The sequence below is a fragment of the Venturia canescens genome, chromosome 5, assembly GCF_019457755.1.
Source record: "Venturia canescens isolate UGA chromosome 5, ASM1945775v1, whole genome shotgun sequence".
NCBI lineage: Eukaryota > Metazoa > Arthropoda > Insecta > Hymenoptera > Ichneumonidae > Venturia > Venturia canescens.
The window spans coordinates 12876378-12900247 of record NC_057425.1 but is presented as its reverse complement, the minus strand read 5'-3'; the positions used below and the strand labels follow the sequence as shown (position 1 = coordinate 12900247).

The 23870-nt window shown below is 37.5% G+C and overlaps 1 protein-coding gene across 2 annotated transcripts; it reads left to right on the top strand.

Annotated features, from left to right (window-relative positions):
- Positions 1–809: 809 nt before the first annotated feature.
- Positions 810–23833, top strand: Rop (Syntaxin-binding protein Rop). 2 transcript variants are annotated; one of them, XM_043420559.1, is made up of 12 exons: positions 810–913; positions 14548–14632; positions 17095–17388; positions 18578–18681; positions 19224–19372; positions 19560–19775; positions 19865–19966; positions 20264–20471; positions 20732–20980; positions 21136–21323; positions 21540–21694; positions 21786–23833. In XM_043420559.1, exons 1-12 carry the CDS (start codon positions 818–820, stop codon positions 21845–21847), a joined length of 1908 nt encoding a protein of 635 aa, XP_043276494.1. In that variant the 5' UTR covers positions 810–817; the 3' UTR covers positions 21848–23833. The 2 variants fall into 2 exon arrangements, with proteins under 2 accessions (XP_043276494.1, XP_043276493.1); XM_043420558.1 differs by lacking the exon at positions 18578–18681 and adding an exon at positions 17765–17868.
- The last annotated feature ends 37 nt before the right edge of the window (positions 23834–23870 follow it).

Below are 23870 nucleotides of genomic sequence, written 5' to 3'. Positions count from 1 at the left end.
TTGGCTGTGCCTCTGACATTACCGCGTCTCGCTCCGTCGCTGTATATCTCCTCGTTAATATTTTAGCAAAGCCACCACCAAATATAGAGAAATTTCGGAGACGAGAGGGAAGACGAACGTCGACAGTAGCTGGGTTCGCGTGAGCCTTTTTCATCTCTTCAAATTCACTTGTTTATGCGGCGATACTGATAAATAATCTTCGCGTTTCGTAATGCTATTTCCTGATGATGGCGCCAGCACGCAGAATCAATGGGATTTAAATGCGCGCTTGCAGACCGGCTATTAAAATCGTACTTTCGTCTACTTTCGTTGCCTCCTCTCGAGGGCGAACGGAAAGATTGGAATTGGGTGCATTTCACGAGCGAGACTTCCAATATCATTTGGCAAAGACTCCAAGAGTCATGCCGATGAGAGATGAGCCAGTTTTAGTTCGATATTCGTTCAAGTGGATATTATACGCCAGTGAAATTCCTCGCGAAATCATGAGGGTCCCTCGAAAATGCCTCATCAATATAATATCCTGCCGCGGTTGGTACGTATGACCCCCCTTAAGACGAGGGTGCCAGCATGGCCCGAAAGGCGAGCATATTAATTTCACTATTTGCACTCGGAGATACGCCTTTCACGGGGGCATATACGAACGTATATATAAATATAGGCGGAAAGGATAAATTTCTGGGGAGCAATGTGTGCCAATTCAATTTCGAATCAGTCGTGGCGCGCTCCCCGGTGTTTGCATTCGATTTCCTGCAAACTCAGCGCTACGCGTCCGAACTCTGAGGCTTGGACGATCGTCCATGTAAGGTGATTGTGCTTTATGACGAATCAATGTTACGGAGGGATTATTGAAAAACGATGGGGATTTCAAGGGCGTCGGTGTGTCTGGAACGACTCGTACGTGAATAAGGATGACGTACGTAACGCGCAGAGACGAGAAGAAATGGAAAGTTTAGCGCTAGAAAAAATAGTTTATAAAAATGCGCGAAGCTGGCATTTCAAAACGGGGCTTAAGGTGGTTCACGCACGAAACGATTTTCTTAAGAAAGTCTTGAAATTTACACAGAGTGCATGGCAATCGACTGACACGCAATCAAATTTTAAGGGGCTCGTCCTACTGGTTGTTGAGACAAACGTGCTTAATATGAAGAAAAATACACATGGTTATAGGGACTGTACGTTAAAAATCGTTTATCTTTTCACATAACGAATGAACGCTTCTTATACGAAATTTATGAAAAAATAGACAATAACAATGAAGTAGAAAAAAATTCGAGACGATTGTCTTACTAGAAATGAAGATATATTACATTAAGTAGGATCACGAATTCAAAATAATCTGAATTTGATAAAATTTCGTGATAACATTCTTTGGCATCAAGTATACAAATACAATTTTTTTCAAATTTTTTTACCACATGGCTGTCGAATAATTGAGCGTTAAATTGAAGTTCTCATGCACGAGATGTATAACTGCGTATGTATGTAAACTCTATGCCTGTACGCGTGAACTTTAGTGTTCAATTACTCGAGAGCTATGTGGTAGAAAAATCTAAAAAAATGTATATTGTTTTATATATTTTTAAAGAGTACATTTACCAAATTTTATGAAATTCTTATAATTTTGAAATTCTTAATATTTTAAACATGGTTTAGCGCATGGCAACATTGTATCGTCTCCTCAAACATTGAACGAAATTGGTAATGAGCACTCGTATAACCTCACATTTGCTTGTTTCGGCATTTCGTTTTTCTTCTTGACTTGGGCCATTCGTGTCATAGCCTTCTGTCTTTTTATTAACACTTTTTTCTTGATCCATTTCCCTTTGCGCTCTCTAAAGCAATTTTTGACATGAAAGACTATAGTATTTTAGCCAGGGACGAATGAAATTTCAGATTCAATCGGTGATGGATCCCCGTTTAATTAAGGGCTTGTAATGTCATTCGCCAAAAGATGAGTTGAAAAAATTGATTTACAATTTCGAATGAATAAATCTGAAATTAATTTAAAATGGTTACATCTTTAATTAGGGAGTAAAAATCGACCCAATTTAGACACCCATAAAATACGATCCTTCGGGCATGATCTACCTTAAAAAGTTGACAAACATATGTTTGGGGAATCGTCGAAAAACTTGGCGTTTCGCAGCCTCGAATACGTAGAAGCGAGCCCTCGTGGACGGACGAGGAAAAAATGTAGAAAAATCCGTGTTATTTACTCCTGGAAAAATATTTAGTATGAGACAACACAGCGGTGGAGAATTGTGGTCGATCAAATAGCGCATAAAACGCTGCTACTTTTATCCCGGAGACTTCGTTTTACTCTATAAAAAACGAGGAAAAGCGAACGGTGCTGGGCGAGCCTTCGTCAATATTTATTATTTGACTACCACCCTCGAGAAAATAAATGAAAAAAAAAGGGAGAGAGAGAGAGAAGAGGGAAAATAATGCGAAAAAATAAATGAGGGTAAAAAAGCGGGTTGGAGAAGGCTGCGAGGTGTCGCGGAGACTTTACGACTATCGTGAGATCCCTCTTTATACCCTCATTCGCCTCGGGGTCTCGTTCACTCTCGTACAAGTCCTTTCCTCCTCCACACATACACGTATACATATACCCCTCGTCATTTTATAGTATGTACGGGAAAAGTGTCTCTTCCGTGGCTCTTTCCCAACCCTCCTTCTACCCTGTGACAGGTGAGTCTTTTATTTACGATACAAAATAGACAAGACCGAAGGAATCAATGGGAGGAAATCGTAACACGAGTACGCTACTTTGACCAGGAATATTCCAGGAAGTTGACACCGTTTCGTTCCAAATGGGGACACAAACGTCGAGAAAAACTTCAACTTTCGAAAAACAACTACGAAAGTCTGCTCGAAACAACAATTTCAATAGGGAAAATAAGTTTTTCTTCAAATTGAGGGGGTCAGCTCGTGCGCCGACCGGATTTTTTGGGGTTTTTTCAAGACTTTTTGCGGCGAGGAAAAAAAACCATAGACTTTTGAAATTTTAAGAATTTTTCAACTCTGATATCTCGGTTAGATTCGATGTAAAACTGCTCCACAGGAACCCACACGTTTTCCATGGTCTCCACGATTCCGGAGGATTGGTTGATCTCTGAGATGAAAAACCAAAGAGCGTTTTCATTTGCAAAACCGTGGCTATCACCTGAACTAAAATCATACATAAATATTCAAAATTGTAGGATTTTTGGGCTGTGAAACATTTATGAAAATTGAAATCTCGTGTTTCAAAGTGCGATAATAAATTTTTCACAGGGTGACGACCCCCCCTTTAAGGGAGCTGAGTTGATGAAAATTCTTCGAAGTGAGAAATTCGTCGTATTCCATTCCCCTAGCCCTGTTAAAGGGCCTTGGAAACATGCACGGGATTTTGAACTGATTTCACAAAATTTTCCGATTTTTAAGCCTCCCGCCGGTTCGACCACTTGGAAAAAGTCTGTATCCGCCGAATTCTCCGGAAAATTCGAGTGAAAAGTTTCGCAAGGATGACTTTGCAGTGGCGCTCGTGTTCCGAGGTGCGTTTCAAATCAGCCTGGAGATAAATATCGACGCGTTTATCGGTGATGACTGTTTTCGCGAGTGTAACGAGCCTCGCTCGATTGAACCGGTGAATTTGAACGATTTTGCCCTCGGTGGTATTCGAGTATCCGGCGCATGTGAACGTGTTTACGAGCTGCGAGAAAACTTGCGCTGATGGATCGATTCAGCGTGAAAGTACTTTCTAGCGCTGACTATGCGCTTCGGGCAACTCGTTTACTCGGTCAGTTACACGTGTGCGTGCGTATCCGACCTACTGATCGGCTCCTTCGCGCTGCCACATTCACTGATACTATCCGCGACGACGTCGCGTACGAAGCTCATTGATTGTGCGCCAACCAATGCCCACGGGTCATCCGATAAACACAAAAATTCGGTTGTGAGCCAAAATTCCTTTTGGAGTGCCAATTTCCAAGGATCCCCAACGTCCGGAATTCACGCGGGGATAAAACGAGGCCGAAAATTCTAGAGGAAAGTACTAAGAATATAGTATCTCGGGGACAGTATAGAATTGAATTGCAGCATTAATTCGAAGAGCAGTTATAGCAATTTTTCTATCCATCATAACAAAATTGGAAGAGTAACAAATCAGTGGTGCATTTTTTTTTTGCATTCGTGTCGTTAATTCCAGAAATAATTTAGGAAAAAAAACTAATAAAAATCATGCATAATTGTTGTCAAAATTGCACTTCAATAGCGCCATATTTCCGTGGGACACGAGCGCCGCCATCGGTAGTGCGGATCGCCAATAGCTGAGAGCTGAATGAAAGGCGATCCAGAACAGCGTGAAGTAGTCGATATAGTCGAATATGATGCGATATATTTAAACTGAGTATAGCGTAAATATCAATTAAGGTGGTTCCTCCACGAGACAGTTAAATTAGGAAATTATTTAAATTTGGCATACGTATTGTTTAACATATGAACAACACCTCTATAAAATTTCAACAAGTTTCACCATCCCGAATCCGAGATATATGTAATTGATGTTGACTCAATTAACACGTAACATATGGACCATGCATAGGCAAACAGCACATTATTAATTCTACCGCTAGTACTAAAATTAGGAAGTTTATAAAAAACGAGGAGGAGCTAGAGCAGGATATCACAGATATTGTGAAAAAAAATCAAGGTTATTGACCATCTAGTTTGACAGATACAGTCTCGAGAAGTACGAAGGTTTAGGCTGCATACGATATAATTATTGAAGAAACAAATTTTGAAAATTTTCGAAAACAATTGGAAACGCTATCGCTCCGGTAAAGAGTCTCTGGCAGCAACTCGTCATATCTTATAAATGTACTTGTCTCAGAGTCGCTGCCGCGACTCTAGATTTTGCAAGCGAACAAGCGAATGTCGTCTGTATAGACAACCATTTCTGTGTGTTGAAGCGTAGCCCGGATAGTTCCGTCAAAAAATTTACTCGCGATGTCAGATCAAAAATACTTTTAGAATAAATTTTACGAAAGCAAATGATATTTGTACTATATCTGCTGGCACCGAGTACGTATATAGGGTCTTTACAAAGTTATCGATTACGATCCGAACAAATTATCAACCCTTTTAATATGCAGACGGTACATAACTTTTAGTTGGGGCTGTCGTAGGGGATCGACCTTAAAAAGGAAAATATTCAATAGATTTTGATTAAATTTGCTTTAGAACACTCTCTGCCACTCACAGAAGGACAAGCACAAAATTGGTTAAGACAACTATCACCGTTTTCGAGAAAACTGGCGACAAAGGAATATCCCCCCACCCACTGATCGCAGTGAAACGCATAACTCCCGTCTTTTGGCCCTGCGGGCAGTCGGGAGTTAATTAAAAAAAGACCAATACTCATCCCTTTTATTCAAAAGACTTAAGAGCGTTTTTCTCTATAATCATAGTAAAAAATCTTTTCAGTCATTTCAAATGTTTATATTTTTTGTAAAGTATGCTCGGGCAACCCTGAAAAAAAAAACGATATGTATGGTAAAATGTCACACGTATTCGGTGTATATTCGTGTATTTATCATAAAATTTACTGTGCTAAAAATTTGTGATTCACAATACATTTCCACTTATCAGTAAGTGCTAGTCTGACATGATAAATAACACTCGAAAACAAAAGGAAATATAGTTCTAACACGTGCATCACTTTTTGCTATGCACATAAAGCTGTTTGGAATTGAAGGGATGAAAAATTGGAAAATTCATAAAATATTATGCTGTTTGTAATCGGTGCCTAAATACTTTTAAAATTCTTGAAAAATAATATATTCCTCACTATAGAAAACAAATCCGTTTTTTCCGTATTGGCAACGATTAACTTTCCAGGGAAGTATCAATTTCGAATTTTCGATGCGAACGTTCGATACTTGGGGCCAGAGACATAGAATATTGCTCATAGCAAGATCGGCAATAATTTCCCAATTCTTTCGCATATGCACTAAAAAACCAGGAAAGTTTTTTGGACAAATAAAATTTCTGTACTCCAGTCCTGAGATTAGCCGAAGGCAGATGCTTCGAGGACTGATTTCCGATCGTCACGAATCTTGCAATATACGCGGAGAGAATTAGACGGTAATATTCATCGTGAAATTCAATATTTTGCGGAATTTTCAGTTTTGTGATGGTAAATTTCGCAAATTATGAAATTTCAATCGATCACTCGCTTCCGAATTCCGTAGCACACTAAATCGGTGATTTACACACTTAAACGAAGGGCCGAGCACATGAAAACAACGAAAAAAAAGGCTGATATAGCGACACCATGTCCCTGTATTATCGCCGTCTACTGGCATGAGCATTCATACGAAAATTTGAACAGTCCAGCGCAGTTATAAATTCAGGGTGGCGCTCGTGTAACATTTCGAAATAAATATTGAAATAATCTTCAAAACTACGGCACCTTTGACCGGACATTTCTTTGAGACACCCTTTTAGACATGACTCTGAAGTTTGCAACGTTGGAGTCCAACGAAATGACAAAAAAAACTCTCCAATAATTCTAGTAATTCTCCAATTTCGTTCCCTGTCGAATTTGCAATTTGTAGTTTTTCAAGCTGCACCGATACTTGGCGAAATAAACAAATTGGTCAATTACAAATGTTTTTTTTCCTTCATTTCGTTGGACTCCAACGTTGCAAACTTCAGCGTCGTCTTTTAGACATAATCCGGCAAAGTTTCTACTTTTGACACTGCATATTATTTAATGTATAGAAAAATTCAGTTTTTCCTCATCATAATATCACGAATTGCAGTGCATCACCTCGTAACTGGACGGTAATTTTTCATATTGCATTTGCCTCCGTGTACGGAAAAAACAGTCCGAGTAAACGACACTGAAGTTTGCAACGTTGGAGTCCAACGAAATGAAGGAAAAAAAACTTTTGTAATTCACCAATTTGTTTATTTCACAAAGTATCGGTGCAGGTTGAAAAACTACAAATTGCAAATACGACAGGAAACGAAATTGGAGAATAACCAGAATTATTGGAGAGTTTTTTTTGTCATTTCGTTGGACTCCGCGAAGCTGAAGTTCGTAACGTTGGAGTCCAACGAAACGAAGGGAAAAACATTTTTAATTGACCAATTTGTTTATTTCGCGAAGTATCGGTGCAGGTTGAAAAACTATACGAATTGCGAATTCAGCAGGCAACGAAATTGGAGAATTACTGGAATTATTGGAGGCTTTTTAAAAATCATTTCGTTGGGCTCCAACGTTGCAAACTTCAGCGTCATCCGAGTAACTATTTTGTCTTCCCCAGACAATATCGATGGACTGCAACATGAAAATTCACTTTAAGGAGTTTCGGTACAAAAGTCAAAATATTAAGAAATTGATCAAATTTGGTGATAATGTTCTTCAACATCAAGTGCGAAAACTCAAATTTTTTCAAAATTTTCTTCTACTTAGTTATCGAGTAATTGCAGATTTCTCATGCCCGGAATGTATGCCTATATATATGGAAACGCTATGCTTATACACGTAAACTTTAGTGATCGATTACTCGATAACTGTGTAGAAGAAAAATCTTAAAAAATTTGTGTCGTCAAATTTGGCACTAAAGAATATGTTCACCAAATTTTATAAAATTCTGAACTTTTTGAATTTTTTAATTTTTTTAGCATGGATTAGCATGGCAACATTGTATCGCCTGTACCGAAACTCCTTAACACGAGACCAACGAAAGCTGCAGTAACGTCGAGTGTCTTTCAGTCCAATGCCAAAGTACACGCGATATATTTGAGTGCGAAAAAATCATTGGTCGAAATAGACCTCGGCGAGAGTTCTCATCTCGTTCTCCGGGTATCTTCTTCCCTCATCGTATAAAAGTTGAACGAAAAATGTTGATCTCACGCATAAATCAGAGAGCGAGAGAGAGAGAGAGTGCGAGGGGAGGGGGTTATCTGACGCGACGGCGGTCGGTCGAACGAGCGGGCGGACACGTATATTAGAGACGCGGATGCATGATGTGCGGAGGGAAAAGTTGGAGTGTGGAGAGGGCGGAGGAGAGATTGTAACGAGATCGGATTCTCGCACGAGCATCGAAGAATAGCCGGGAAATATGGAAAAGGAAAGAAAAGGAGAAAAGTAGTGTGTTGGTTGGAGCTCGACGTTCCTCGAGTCCGCCATTATCTCGTCGCACGAGCAATGTAATAAAATACAAATGAAAGGCGAGAAGAACAATACGAGCGTGTGTTTTCCGCGAGCGTGTGGCGCGTGTGGCTTTCGAAACTCGGATTTCTGTAGCACAATATTGAGCCCCGGAGTCGCGAGAGGACTCGCGATCGCACTTTTATTCCTGACTTCGGTTATTGCGCACGCACGACCTTTCGACACCTTTTTTACGAGGCCTGACCCCAGGTCGCACTCTTGCTCGCTCGTCCATCTGGAATACGAACTTTCTGGGGACGATATCGAAGCAATGAACGACGAGGAGAGACCGAGGGGCCAGGAGGAGAAATCACGAAAGGGAAAATCGAGACGAGAAACAGTTCATATACGAGAAACAACGCATAAAAGCACAGAAATCATGCGCCAGTGGCAAAGTGTCACGACATCATTGTTTATCGTACGATAAACTCGACGAAAGACACAAATCCTTATTTTTCCAGTTCGAACATATTTTCGTAGTCCCAGACCAAAAAATTTCACGTTATCTTCAGATTTTTCAGTTCCCTATAAATAACGTCCCAAAATTAATACTTTTCTCATCGTTTTTTTTTCAATTTTTTCAATTATTGTTTCTGTTCACGAATAAATTACGCAGGTCCGCGCGATGGTTTTTCCGCTTAAAAATCTGATTAGCAATCTTGGCAGATATTAGTTACTGAGCCACGAAAAAAATAATTAAAAAATCTCATCACGTACATTTTTTGAGAAAATTATATTTTTTTTCTCGTTTTTTTTTAGTATCATTTTCCATTTTCTTCGAAAATAGTGCATGCCGGTTGGACCGGTGATGTTTGAATATTCATCTACCCTCATTAGTCATTGTTTGTTCTGTTTAAAATCATTTTACGATTTACCTTTATCGATTGTGGTACGATATTTTGGTGATTTCGTGTGCGGTAATGAATAAGACAAATGGCTTCTCGCAAATGTGTTAATGCGCCTTGATAACTTCCGTTGTATCATACAAACGATTGTTATCAACTGTTACTGTTGGTTTTTTTGAGTAAAAATTTCATTTTATATCCACGAACTTCAATTATTTGTGAAAATCGTTAAAATATTCTAAAATACGCATGTCATCAAAAAAAAAAAAAAAAAAAAAAAAAAAATCTCGATGTGCTAAAACAAAATGAAGCTATATTTTCATTTGACATACCCAAATATTTGAAAAACTAATATGATTATTGAAAGGGGAAAATAAAAGTTAAGTGTCGGAAGCCTGTATTATTTACTATATAAATCTTTTTTTATTAATATTGTAATAAAAAAACAATTAAATTTTATAATTTCATTTTGCGTGACCTTCGATTGCCCCCTTCGATGCAACGAGCGTGCGACGCAACTCGAAATGAAATAAATGAATCGTTCGTAAATTTATCGATCGTTGATCTGACATGAATTATTTTCATTGACACAACCGCAGCGTTATTATTATTCTGAATATTACGAGTCTTATTATTGCAACGATTGAACGGTCAACAGCAATTAGAATCGCCTACGAGCGTAGAAAGTGTCTTTACCGGAGGATCGAAAGTATACACGCTCGACGGGGCGCGAGCAACAACCTGCCTGACGTGTCACATTGAACGTGCGACCAACGGGTCACCCCAGGGCTCCAAGATATTTTCACTGCACGGAGACACTCTCCCCACCCTCGCGCACACTCGCCCAAACACACGTAGCGACGTATTCCAGGTTGAAACGTACCGATAGACGAGTGAAGAGGTTTTCTCGTTTACCGGGCACTCGATAGACCGTGACTATGGCTCATATTTACGTGAACTATGTACACGTGGATTTCCAAACATTTGAAATGTCGTCGAGTTACCGAGCCACTGAACATACGCAGCTTTTTCTGCGCGCTGGTGTCGCAATCGCAATTTTTTTCAAAAGTTTCTTTCCACTGTTGAATTTGTTGAATTCATTGGAGTTTGACTTCAATTTACTCGGATTCAATAATTCCAATGACGCGAAATTTGCGACGTTGGAGTCCAAGGAAATGATCGAAGGAAAAGAATATCCAATAAATCCAGCGATTCTCCAATAAAAAATTGCCGAATTACACATGTTTTTTTCCGTTCGTTTCGTTGGACTCCAACGGCGGAAACTTCAGCGTCGTATAATTCTGTTACAACTTTCAGGGAATTGAGAACGAAACATTTTGAAGGATCCATTTTTTTGTAATCATTATTTGACGAAACTGTGCTTGGGCATGATTGAAGAAAAAGTGAAGGCGAAGAGAAAAGGTATTTTCGGTTCGCTGTTATTTACCATTTTCAATCTATTCCGGTAGAGAGAGAGAGAGAGAGAGAGACGGAAAAAAAATGTAAACACGTTTTGTTTCGATCGTTAAAACACGAAAATAATTACGTGGTCGCGTATAAAGCCGAGGACAGGAGCAAACCTGCGAGTGTAATGCGATATGACTGTATATTACAGTTCGATTGTAACGGATACGCCGGTTGATCGTAGTACAAGGAATGTCCATTTGAAAAGCAGGCTACGCGACAGGATATACAGTAGAAAAAGAAGAACGACGCGAGAGATGTGCTTACCTCTCTCGAGCGAAACGCTTTGCAATGGAAATTAAGAGCAAATAGGAATGTTTTCATTTCGATGCAAATGCCTCTTGAAAGCCTCTCGCTCAAAAGCGAGAAAACATTTTTTTTACCCCCTCCAACTACGAGAACGTGCCTGTATTATTTCGGTGTTTGGATGATCGAGTCCACTGTACTCGATTTAACAAATTTTTACACTCTGCTTCTCCACTAATTGGTGAAAAATTCAAAAGAATCTGTGGAAATGAAATAACTCGAGGACCATGCAGGGTGATTAAACGATAATCGATAGAAAAACGGACTTGGAATTTCGTCAGAAATTTTGTAATCACGCGACTATTGGTACAATCAAACATTCAATGAAGCTCAATGATTCGTCTCGATTATTATTGAATAACAGAATGAACAAGGAAAAGTGATCAACGTAAAAAAAAATTTTCAAAAGGTTAAAAAACGTAAAAAGAAACGTACACTGAACAAAAAGGATAAAAAGGCGCGCGTGTTCTCCTGTGACAAAAGGGTTAGAAATATTTTTATAAAACATTAAATTCAATAATGATAGAAAAAATTAAGAGAGCGAGACACTCGAATAAGAGTTAAATTGAAACTTTAAATAAAATAATATTATTGCTCTGCTAAAAGTTTTTCAATTTTATTTCGCGACCTATTTCCCCCCATAATTTAAAAATCTCGAAGGAGATTGAGCGTCGAATCGATGGGTGAACGCTTTATCTAATCAAGACGTAAATATCGTAATAAAATTGGAACATTTAAAATCATTATCGAATGGTTATGATTGGACGTGAAAATGCGAGTTTTCAAGCAGAAAAACAGAGCGAACGACTGAAATATTGATTATCTCATGAGTGGGATCGAACAAAAGAATGAAGAGTAACAAGTTCCGTGTAATACGTGACCGAGGAGCGGGAGCGCGGTGAGAGGTAAGGTCAAATTTCGATAATCAATTTTCCGCGGAGCGAGCCGAAAGTAATTAAAAGTGAGCTCGTGGAAGTTTCGAATTGAAATGGAATCTACTCTGGCCAGGCAGTTACAACGAAACGTTTCGTCAGTAACAATTATCCGTGCCTGGTTCCACAATGCTCGAGGGAAAACGAATTCATAACAAAAAGTTTGTATTATTTTTTTTTCTCGATCGCTCAATTGAATTAGAGCGTGCTCTTCGAAAGGTCATAAAACTGTGGAGTGAGACACGATTTTAAAACAAGTGACCGAGAAAACTAGAGGGAGGGAGAGAGAAGAGAATAAAACAGACGCGCCGTTGTATCGTTTGTTGTCGATTATAGCAGGCACGAAGGTCGTTCACACGAAAACGAGAGGCTCTTCCAAGTCAATTTTATCATTACCACTCTTGGGTGCAGTACACAACATTCCTCGCTGCACGTAACACACAACGAGGAATGTGCACGTAACGAAAATTCTCTGGTGATGTTTATAAGATACACGTGCATGAGGAAAAAAAAATTATATTTTCTCGTGATCTTCTTCGTACACTTGTTTGGGTCAGCGAGGATTTCACCGAACGAATCCGAGAAACCGAGAATGAGAGAGAGAGAGGCGGGAAAAAACACAGTTGGGCTTTTTTACACGCGAAAACAGCGCGCCACTGGCGAACGAGAAAGGCGGAGAGAAAAAAAAACAAACGAAACGCGGGGAGCAGCGGTACAGAACACTCACTAAATTTTTTCTCTTTATTACGTATTACGCTCATGTAATGTACGAAAATTTCGTTTTTTTCACTCTCTTTTTATTTTCACTCCATTCATTTCGCATTCCAAGTATTCGGTCGGGTGTTTAATTCATTAGGCGATAGATGTGTTAACGACGCTGAATTTTTTGCTATTCATTAGTCTCGATTTTGTAAAATCGACTGATAAATTGAGGGCCATTGCTATTTTCAATTTAATCCAATTGTCTTAGGAATTTATTTCCTACGATTTGAAGATTTTTTCTGTTGTTTTATACGTACGTGTCTTCCATTTTGTTTTTTTTTTACTATTTTACTATTTTTCCGAAATGATATTTCAATATTTTCGAATCTCCCGCTTCCGTAACAGATCTCAATTTAAATTCTACTTCAACGAATATTTTCCATGTCATTCGAATATAGCAGAAAAAAATTCCTAGAAATTCATATAACATCAAATAACTTACCGCATACGTTGAGCCATCCCTCGACTCTGCACGGATATTCGAGCTTCATGACTCCGCAGGTGTGGTTAATGTCACAAGTGAAGTTGGTCAGTGATCTGCTTCAGAGTACGCGAAGTAGCTACAAAATCCGAAATCCAATCCACCGGTGAACACTATTGCACTTGTCACACGAAGGAATACTAATATTCATGAAAAAGTTCACGATGTTCGCCGATCGAGTACAATAAAAATAAAAAAATCATTCCCGTACACCGAAGTTTCACGATTTTGATAATTCTACTCGAAAACACGTCGACACTCTCAAAGATTCACTGTACATTATTATTCTTGTTATTATTATTATTATTATTATTTATACGTATATTACTAATTTAATTCATTCCATAAAAAAGATATGCGACGGGAGAAAAAAGTACGTGAACGATATGAAAGTGTTAAAGATCAAAATTGTGATATATATAGCAAATTTCTGAACAGAAATCGAAAGTTTTCCACTTCTGGTTAAATGAAACCCCGTAGGCAGTAGCGAATGTTGTGATTTTATCAGTCCGTCACTCGATCGCCTTTTGTTATTGTTTATTTTCTATTCTGCGGTGTTGAACGCACAGACAGAACACGCGCTCGCGCATTAATCCAAACTCTCGTTACGAACGCACGATCCGTACTTACCGACGTACAGACGGTGACTGCCGCTCGAGCTCCAGCTCGTTCGAGCGCTACCGGCGCTGACCCTCATGACCCAACCGGCGGCGCGAGCGCCACCCGCGTGTTTCACGCCATCGTTGTTCACAGCTGGTTTTCCGGAGCAAGCGCATGACGTTTTTTTTAATTTTCTTCAGGCATGTCCATGCCGTATGGGGGCAAACTCGACGACTAAACTTGAAGCAAATTCACTTGGGGATTTAACAGGTTACGATCGTTAGGATTTTCATACATGAACGGGAAAAAAATGAAATAGAGGCCATTCAATGTTTTTTTTCTAATTTCTTTCGCCTTGTACTTTTAAAAACATAAGTTTTGTACCGAATAAATACTCAAAGCTGCACTTTCTTTTTGTTTCATCGACTATTTTCCGCTGACTCTTGATTTTATTTGATTCTTCGTTCGAAAAAATTGACTGAAATTCGGCTTCATTTTTTTGTCTCCAAAATAAATTAGCCCCGTTTTGGCGGAAACTTTCGAATATTTTGTTCCTCTAAACTCTAAAATATTTGAATAATATGGTTCTTTTTGTGAAATTTATCAATAAAGTCGGCTCTTTTAGTATATTTCATTCCATTTGAATATTCAATCAAAATATTTCTATACATTTATTCACACAGTGGCGATGAACTTTATCGTGATATCTTTTGGAATGCTATTATTTCGCGATCATTGAGCCCTATATGACTATTAAATAACTAATTTATACGGTTCGAAGCGTTGCAATAATGAAATATTGAACATTTTTTGAACAATTAACCGTTATGGTTTGTTGGTTACGAGTGTGAGCTACCGGTTACTTAGCAACGAAGTTGGATGGTATGACGCATGCGCGAGTTCCATGAGATAAAAGTCGACGAATTATCTTAACCTATTATCTCAACGTACCAGGTGCCATCTACCGCACGTTCTCTCACTCAACAGTCTCAACACTTCAGTACTGTCAAAATGGCGCTCAAGGCACAAGTCGGTCAAAGTAAGTACGAGAAGAATATCATTATTTCTTATATAAATTGTCGTTAATTTACGACGATTTTCGGTCAAAAGTAATAAATATGAAATTATGTTTCTCGTGATGCATAAATTTCACTCGATCAGACAACCAAAAGACGAGGAAATATTGCAGTTTTTCGATGGGTGTCACCGTGATGATGACACATCGCGCGCTGCGTATCAAACGTCAAATCTCAACTGGCTTGTTATTATTCCCGATTTTCTTGCGTCTTTTTCGTTCGTGCTTCTACGTTGTTTAACTCCTTGTATCTTTCATCAATAAGTGGCTCCGATATAAAGTTTTTTTTTTCAACAATCGATTTTCCAGCTTCTATACCAATTCTTTTTATCTCCTATCCTTGAATTTTCATATACTTATGCTTCTTTATTTAAGCCTCTGTTTTTGTCTCCACCTTACCAAATTACTGACGTTTCTCGGAAGAACGAATAGAACTTTTGGCATGATGCAATAATTTAATAGGATTGACTTTGGAAATTTAATAATAAAAGGATTTGAAAATGCTGTCCGACATACCGGCGAGAAAAACCATTTCAGTAATAATATTAAACTCATTGACACTGTTCTAATGATAGTTTCACCAGGTTTCTGCATACTCAGTTCTTTTCCTGAAGTCTCAATTTTCTCAATATATACAATGAGTAATGTTCATCCAAATTGTTCAACAGCATCAAAATTCATTGTTCATGAATTTGAAAATATTATTCTGCCACAAATTTCACCCTTCGTTGAGGCAAGAGAAAATAGAAACTGCAAACACACTCAATCCCTGACTTTGGTTTTATTTTATTTGATTTTACAAAATTGATCTTTCGGAAATTGTTTTAAGAACAAAACTATCATCATTTTTGAATCGACATAAAAAAATTTCCATTCTGAAAATAGCGTAACACCAAGAAGATTTGATTCTCTACAAAATAAGATAAATGAAATAAAATTGTTCTCAATAAAACTATTAATTTATATTTCAATCGGTTCTTTGATAAAAATGATTAATTATTCAATTTTATGGTATGACATTTTGTGAAGTGAAAAACTGAATAAAAGATTTTCCGATTCTTCGATTCTGACACAAGACATAAACGGAACAATCCAAATGCGGCAGTTACAAAATAATTTGTTGAAAAACAAAGTTTATTGAAATAACCAAAAAAAATTCAATACTTAAACTGCAAGTGCATGTTCGATGAATTAACTTTGTGAATTGATTTCAAATGGTCAACATGAAAAATTCTTAAACACGACTTCTCAAAGTCTTAAACTTCCTTCTCTAAAGTTTTTTCGAAAATATTTCCTATTTAACAAATAATTACCTAATTTACAACATTTGAAAATAGTAACGTTAAAAATCGTGAACATGAGTAACTTTCAAAACTGGGAGCCACAGAATATATTTGTCCAGTTTTAAAAGCTAAAATTTAAACAAAATAATCTAAAACTGTGGTGCTTCAATTGAATATGACAAAAAATAGTATGCACAAATAATTCAAATCGTTAATTGACCATATATTTAAAAACAGAAGATTTTTTCCCGTAGTATTTCTAAGTAAATTGAAAATTTTTTAGTAAACCAAATGAATTTAAAAGTCTATCGACTGAAAACCGTTTGGGGAGTCAACTCCAGACCGTAGGTGAGCGTTAGTCGATTACGCAGGTTCGGGGCCCTCGGCAAACTATGTTACGCGGTTGTACGAAGCGATGACGTCATTGGCTAGTAAGGGCGATCAATACGCGGGGAAAACGTCGAGAAAGATTTCTCTCTAGTGCTTCGTCTATCCATTCACCCACCCACGAACGACCAGCTATTTAACCCGTTTTACCACAGGGGACAAAATTACGTTTTCCGAACAGACTCGAGCGGAGTTAATTTCAAACTTGCAGTAATTTTCTTCTGCATTTTTGATTTATGGAAAAACGACACATTTTTTCTACCTATCATGACGAGACCCTTTTCCCGTTGAATCAAGCATTTTTTATTACATAAACAACAAAGCATCAAAAAACAAATACTGGAATAGGACAATTCATTTTTCTTATGAAAGTCAAATAGGATTTCGTACGGAATTCAATTGATAGGCTTTTTGGTCCATTGCCAAGAAGTCAAGGAATCTATCAGCCACAAAGCGATCGACAGTTTTCAGTCTCAAAGCCAAATTAATAATTGCAAACTGAAGAAAAAAAAGTATTGAAAATTTTTAAAAAACGGTTTCTAGTTCGCTTCAATCAAGGAAGATGCAGAAAAAAAAATTTGCAATGCCTACAAGAACAATATTTGCATTACATGCAAAAACGATGTTTTATATACAATTTTACATTTATAATGAAAGTTCGTTCTTCGTCAAAAAAAAAAATAGTTCTTCAACGATTTAAAAAAAAAAAAATTTCTCTGCAATCTGTAATAATATTGTTTGCTCGTTGTTTTTCAGAGATTATGAACGAAGTGATCAAGCAGAAGAAGAAAACTCCTGGAGTCGAATGGCGAATTCTCGTGGTCGATCAATTAGCGATGAGAATGGTATCGGCATGTTGCAAAATGCACGATATCAGTGCCCAGGGCATTACACTCGTAGAGGATATAAACAAGAAACGGGAGCCGCTTGGAACGATGGAGGCGATCTATTTGATAACACCTTGCAATCCATCGGTACAAAAGCTCATCGAGGATTTCAGCAACCCAACGAGAACTACTTACAAAGCTGCCCATGTTTATTTCACTGAAGGTACTTTCGATCCGCCGATGGGAAAGAACGATTCTTCGAGAAGCAAAAAACCTCGCTTATAAGAAATAAAAAGGGCGGGAAATCCTGGCATTTTTGGAACTATCAAAAAAGACGATTCAATAACACGAAAATTGTCAAATTCGCACGTTTGATGTTGGAAACGAACCGTTGGCCAACTTGAGCATAATTATTTTTACCATTTATTGAGTTATTGGAAAAAAAATAACGAGACGCTTCAGTCGTGACACGATTCCAGTTTTTTGGGGTTTGTTTTGAGTATCTCACGAGCACGGATAAAAGCGCAATTTTTGGGTTTTTCTTTTCTTTAAGTTTAATTTTTTATTTTTCGTTCAGTTTTCGTGTATATTCTTTGCAGCGTGCCCCGACGACTTGTTCAAAGAATTGTGTCACTCGAGCGTAGCCAAGTACATTAAGACACTGAAAGAAATCAACATCGCATTCATACCGTACGAAGAGCAGGTAAAAGCACATTGGAGTCAGGAGAAAAAATAAGTCGTGATGTTTCCACACGAGTTCAAGGAAGGAAGGAAAATCGTAGCTTTGCCGTCGCAACGATAAGAATTTTCCTGTTTTTTGTTAGACGCTGCGACAAGGCTCCGATTTTCGTTGTTTACGTGTGTCGGTCGATGGTGGCGGGCACGCACGCCGATTCGTTTTTCCGCGACTCTTTCCAGCACCTCTGTTCGCCCGTTTTATTATCTTTTTATTCATTTTCTTTTTACTCTCCAAACGTGTAAGTTGTGATATTTGGAGGAAATTTGGAAAAATTTTAAAATGATAAAAAGCAAATGGAAATTACCTGACACAAATTCTTGCTTTTCTACTTTCTCTAAAAAAATCTGTTTCTTTTCTTATTACTCGTTACTCGTAATTTCACGCTCGTCCGCAATTGTTTACAGCAAGTTTTCAACACTGTGATTAGAAGTCTCGTACATTCACAAACACGACGTACACAGAAGCACGAAATGAAACATAGCCAATTTGTCAAAAACCAATAACACCTTTTCAGTCTAACATTCCAATCGTTTTTCAAATTTGCCAAATTTCTCTTCTATCGTTTCTAATAATCAACCCGACGAGTTGAAGATTAATCTCTCTACTTGACGAAATAATTCATCTTTATTCTTCACTAACCATTGGAACGAATTAATTGCTTGCACTCGTTCAGTGTGCCCGGAGGAGCTGTTCAATGAACTCTGCAAGTCCCTCGCTGCTAAAAAGATCAAAACCCTGAAAGAGATCAACATCGCGTTCCTGCCTTACGAGTCGCAGGTGACGAACGATTTATCGCTCGTATTTAATCTCGTAGTTTTTCCTATCCACTTACTTTTCGTAGAATATCGCGTTTCGGTTGATTTCTTAGCTTTTCTGGTTCGAGTGGTTATCCAAAAAATCATTCGCATGCTATTTTTTCAGTGCCTTTCAATTTCTCTGAATTCTTCAACAACTTAACACGAAAAGGATTCAGTTTATAAGTCTACAACAAATGCACACTTGTTTCTTTATTTCTGCATCATATTTTTCGACCGTAGTCCTTAAAAAATCATCATTTCAAATTTGATTACATAAATTAAATATTTGATACTCAACAAAATTATTTCAAAATCTTAATGATGTATCGATTGAAATGATCATTTTCAAGATTTAATATTTTTTATCGAATCACGTTTATATTTCCACTGCTTTTTTAATCGTTTCAACATCTCCGACGTTTCACTTGTGCTAAAAGGCTTCATTACGTTACATCCTTGTTTTTATTACCCGATAATACCGCTCGGATTTACTGTAATCCTTAATCGTTTATTTTTGCATAGGTGTTCTCGCTCGATTCTCGCGAAACATTCGCCTGTATGTACAATCCTTCGTTCATTAATCTGAGAAACGCGAATATGGAACGTATTGCTGAACAAATCGCTACACTTTGCGCAACCCTTGGCGAATATCCGTCAGTCAGATATCGAAGGTAAGAAAACATCGATTTACAGTTCCACGTACAACTCCATCAATTAACAGAAATAGTCACGATCATGAATTCAGATAGTTCTCAATGTAGAAACTTTTAAGATCGTTATATCATGAAAATTATTTTAATTAAAATTTTTTTAAATCATTTGACTTTAGAATAACAACAATTCCCTTTTATGTTTCAGTGACTTTGACCGTAACGTGGAATTAGCGCAAATGGTTCAGCAGAAATTGGACGCTTACAAAGCCGATGAGCCAACAATGGGTGAAGGGCCTGAAAAATCACGCTCCCAACTTCTCATTCTCGATCGTGGCTTCGATTGTGTTTCTCCAATTTTACATGAATTGACACTACAAGCAATGGCTTATGATCTTTTGGAAATCGAGAATGACGTTTACAGGTAATTTGGAGGGAATCCCATTCTCTTATGCCTTTTTGTCACCATTCGTTGTTGGAGTATCATTCATTTTCGTTTGATTGCCAATTCAGGTATGAAGCTACAGCTGGTCAAGCGGAGAAGGAGGTTTTGCTTGATGAAAATGACGAATTGTGGGTCGACCTGCGACACCAACATATTGCTGTTGTTTCGCAGTGAGTACATAAGATTTTACTTCTCATTATGACGAAGCAGACAACTTTTTCAAAGGGTAACGAAAAATTACATAATTGTAATACAATAAGGATAAAAAGTCTTCATTTGTCGCGTCAGCATTGCGTACTCGTCATTTTCACTATTTACTTGATTCAGTTATCTTCGAAGTGAATTTAAAAAAAAATAATAATGATAAAAAACAATGAAAAACACCAAATTCGCATGTCATGATTCACAAAACTCATAAAGCACGCTCATTTTGTTTTCATTTCATTTTTTATTTCTCTGTTGCTTAGAAACGTAACGAAAAATCTAAAGAAATTCACCGAGTCGAAGAGAATGCCGCAGGGTGACAAGCAAAGCATGAGGGATTTGTCTCAAATGATTAAAAAGATGCCGCAGTATCAGAAAGAGCTTAGCAAGTACGCGACGCATTTGCATCTCGCCGAGGACTGCATGAAACGTTACCAGGGCAACGTCGACAAATTGTGCAAAGTTGAACAGGTTGATAAAAAAAAAAAGAAACAAGAAAAATATTGAAATTCCTTTTCATATAAAAATGAGTCACAGTGTTTATCAATTTATTTATAGCACGTCAAAAAAAAGAACTGCAAATTCAATCGAAAAAAGGAAACAATACTGAGAATCATTTTTATCATTTTTCAATAATTTTTTGTCGAAATCAACAATTTTTTTATAACACCCAACCAAACTCATTTTTTTTTACTTACTTCAAAAAAAATCTCAACATTTTTGCACATCAGGATTTGGCAATGGGCACCGATGCCGAGGGCGAAAGAATCAAAGATCAAATGCGCAACATTACTCCAATTCTTCTGGATCAAACAGTCAACAATCTAGACAAACTACGCATTATTGCTCTCTACGTTCTCAGCAAGAATGGCATTCAAGATGCTGATTTAAACAGGCTCGTTCATCATGCTCAGATCTCAGCCGATGACAAACAGACGATCGTTAACATAGCTCAACTTGGTGTCAACGTTGTCGTTGAGGCAAGTTAGCTCACAGATTCGATAAACTCAAGTGTCTGAGAACTTTTACATCCCATTTTCTCTACGATAGTACAAAATCTTCTGTTCCATGTTATTTTTCACGTTTCTATCTAATTCTCAACAATTTCGTGCCGAAAAAACTCAATTTACAACAGGGACCTCGTAAGAAAGGATACACGGTGCCACGCAAGGAAAGAATCACCGAGCAAACTTATCAAATGAGCCGATGGACTCCTGTCGTGAAAGACATAATGGAGGACTCGATCGAGGATAAATTAGATACGAAACATTTCCCATTCCTGGCCGGTCGTACAGCTAGTACCGGATATCACGCTCCTACGAGGTAAATATTTAAACTCGAGTATTTTAAATCAATTGCTTCTGTTGAGTCAGAATTCGTACTTTGCAAATTCTACAAATTTAAAACCGTCCCTATTATTTTTCAACAATGTTGGATGCTATTGAACGGTGCAGATTCGATTTTTTTTCTGTTTCAAAAAGAGCATCGAACATTGACATTTTTGATCGTGCGAGAAAAAAATTGTTTTAATTCTTACAGCGTTCGATATGGACAGTGGCACAAGGACAAAGGTCAACAAACTTTGAAAAACGTACCTCGTCTGATCGTGTTCATCGTCGGTGGCGTTTGTTTCTCTGAAATTCGTTGCGCTTACGAAGTAACGAACGCGATGAAAAATTGGGAGGTCATAATTGGTGAGTCGCTATCACACTTTCAACTGGATAGCGGGAATAATCTTCGATTACGGAAAGTGGAAATGATGCTGTTTTTTTTTCTGCGTTACAGGATCTTCACACATAATAACACCAAAATCTTTCTTATCGGATTTGAGCAAACTTCACGTTTAAATGTGCAGGACTTAAAAAATCTCGACTGGAAGAATATCCCCGGAACGAGATTTGCTGGGAATATATCTCTGAAAAATTCACCGCTCGATCTTGTTAACCACAAGATAATAGGGACATCGAGCTTAAACAGTAAAGAAGAAAATTAACAACGGCTCGTTAAGGGAAACGCGGAAAGAAGCCTGTCGGTACCTTTCTTCCCCAATCAGTGGATAATGTTAACTTAGAAAATACTCGGAAGTCAATTCGGTAGATGAATTTTCATCGTTAGCCGTGACAGATTCGTCTGATGTGAGCGTAGCTATTGTTTTTTTAGACTACGAACGAATTGACCGAATCAAACAATGATGAAATGAAAATCGATGGATAAATTTTAATTTGCAAAAATGTGAACGAGTCTCTGAAAGCAAATTCAGATCCAGATTACGATAAACTAAAATTCTAGTAGACTTTTCAGTCCAAAATAGAATTTGTTTAATTTTTTTGCAAAAAATATTTCTTGTTCAGGGGTCTTTCTTGGGGTACGGCCGAATTTATTCAAGTGCCTGTTCGACAACGTGTTTTCGTGACTGTAACAGATTTTGTGGTAGTAAAGACGAAATTCGTTCCAACTTGAGGTGGGAAAGCAATAGATGAAGATAAAAGGAGAGGAAAAACGTCAACGTTCCCTGTTTATGTGTGCACGAAGAATTTTTCTTAATGTCAGCCAATTTGGAATACAATTTTTTTAATCTTTGAGGGAGTTTACTTAAAGTTGATCAAAATATTGAAAAATTAGAATAGTAGACAAATTTTGCTGGGATTAAGGAAAATCACGTGACAACCAAGTTATCATTTGGGCTAGCGTGTTTGGGCGTGCGAAAAAAAGGTGAATAGTCTAGGATATTTCTTCCGTCGTCGTTTCAGAAGATATCCGAGGAACCCGTTGTACATTATTTGTTATTTATATATTCTCTTAACGTTGCTCTTGTAAATGCCACAAACTTTCTAATGCGTAGATTTGACCTTACGAAGCTTAAAAGTGGGGAAATTTGTCGAAATTATAATCGACATAAAAAAGGAGCGATTTCCGTGAACTTTATGAAATATCAGTATTGAATATTCATTCTACAGAGAAATTTTAATGCGAACATCTGTATAGAATGAACAATACACGAATACGCATTTTTCTTTGACTTACAAAAATAACAAAGCTTGAAAACAATTCCGAAGATAAAAACTTTCGCAATTAGATCGCTAAGAACAATTCCTTGATAAGAAAACAAACAAAAAAAACTCAATTTAAGATTTCTCTTGATCTATTTCACGACTAATAATTCTTCGATCAGTGCACGAGGCGTCATATCTGTGAATGATAAAAAAAAACCAAAATGAATAAATCTACAAGAAAATTATTTGCGTCAAGAAAGAAATGGGAAATTTATTTTCACTATTTCCAAACGACCCCATTAATTAATATTTTCAAAACCCACGTTAATCACAATTGCTTCGTTTTCAAATGAATTTATTTTGTGCCGGCATATAAAATGCTTTTCATTCTGCCAACGGATCAAAACTTTTTCCAATCGGAATTGGAATACGCAAAAGCGTGAGAATATTTAAAAGTTCAACGAAACAAATATAGTCGCCAATAATCTGTAGCACTTGCTAATCAATCGAATTAATGACATAAACTCTGTCAATGTAATCTCGAAGAAAACGTAAAAACTGTGGACGAAATAGACAGCAGTGAATAATACCGAAACTCAATACCGTAGGGGATCACTTTTTTGGTCAAATGGAAGTTTGCCTGTTACCTTGCTCGTTCGTAACTTAAATGAAGTATGTTAAATGATTATCAAAGTTGCATGTCGCATACAGCGACTGAATTATTATTATAGAGTTTACGAATATTTATAAAAAAACAACAAATCTACATGAATATATGTACGTAGTTGTAAACCAAACGAAGTGTTCTGCTTATAAAGGCCTACGCATCTGAGTGTAAAATTCAATGTTCACGAATTCTACCCAAATTTTGATTCTC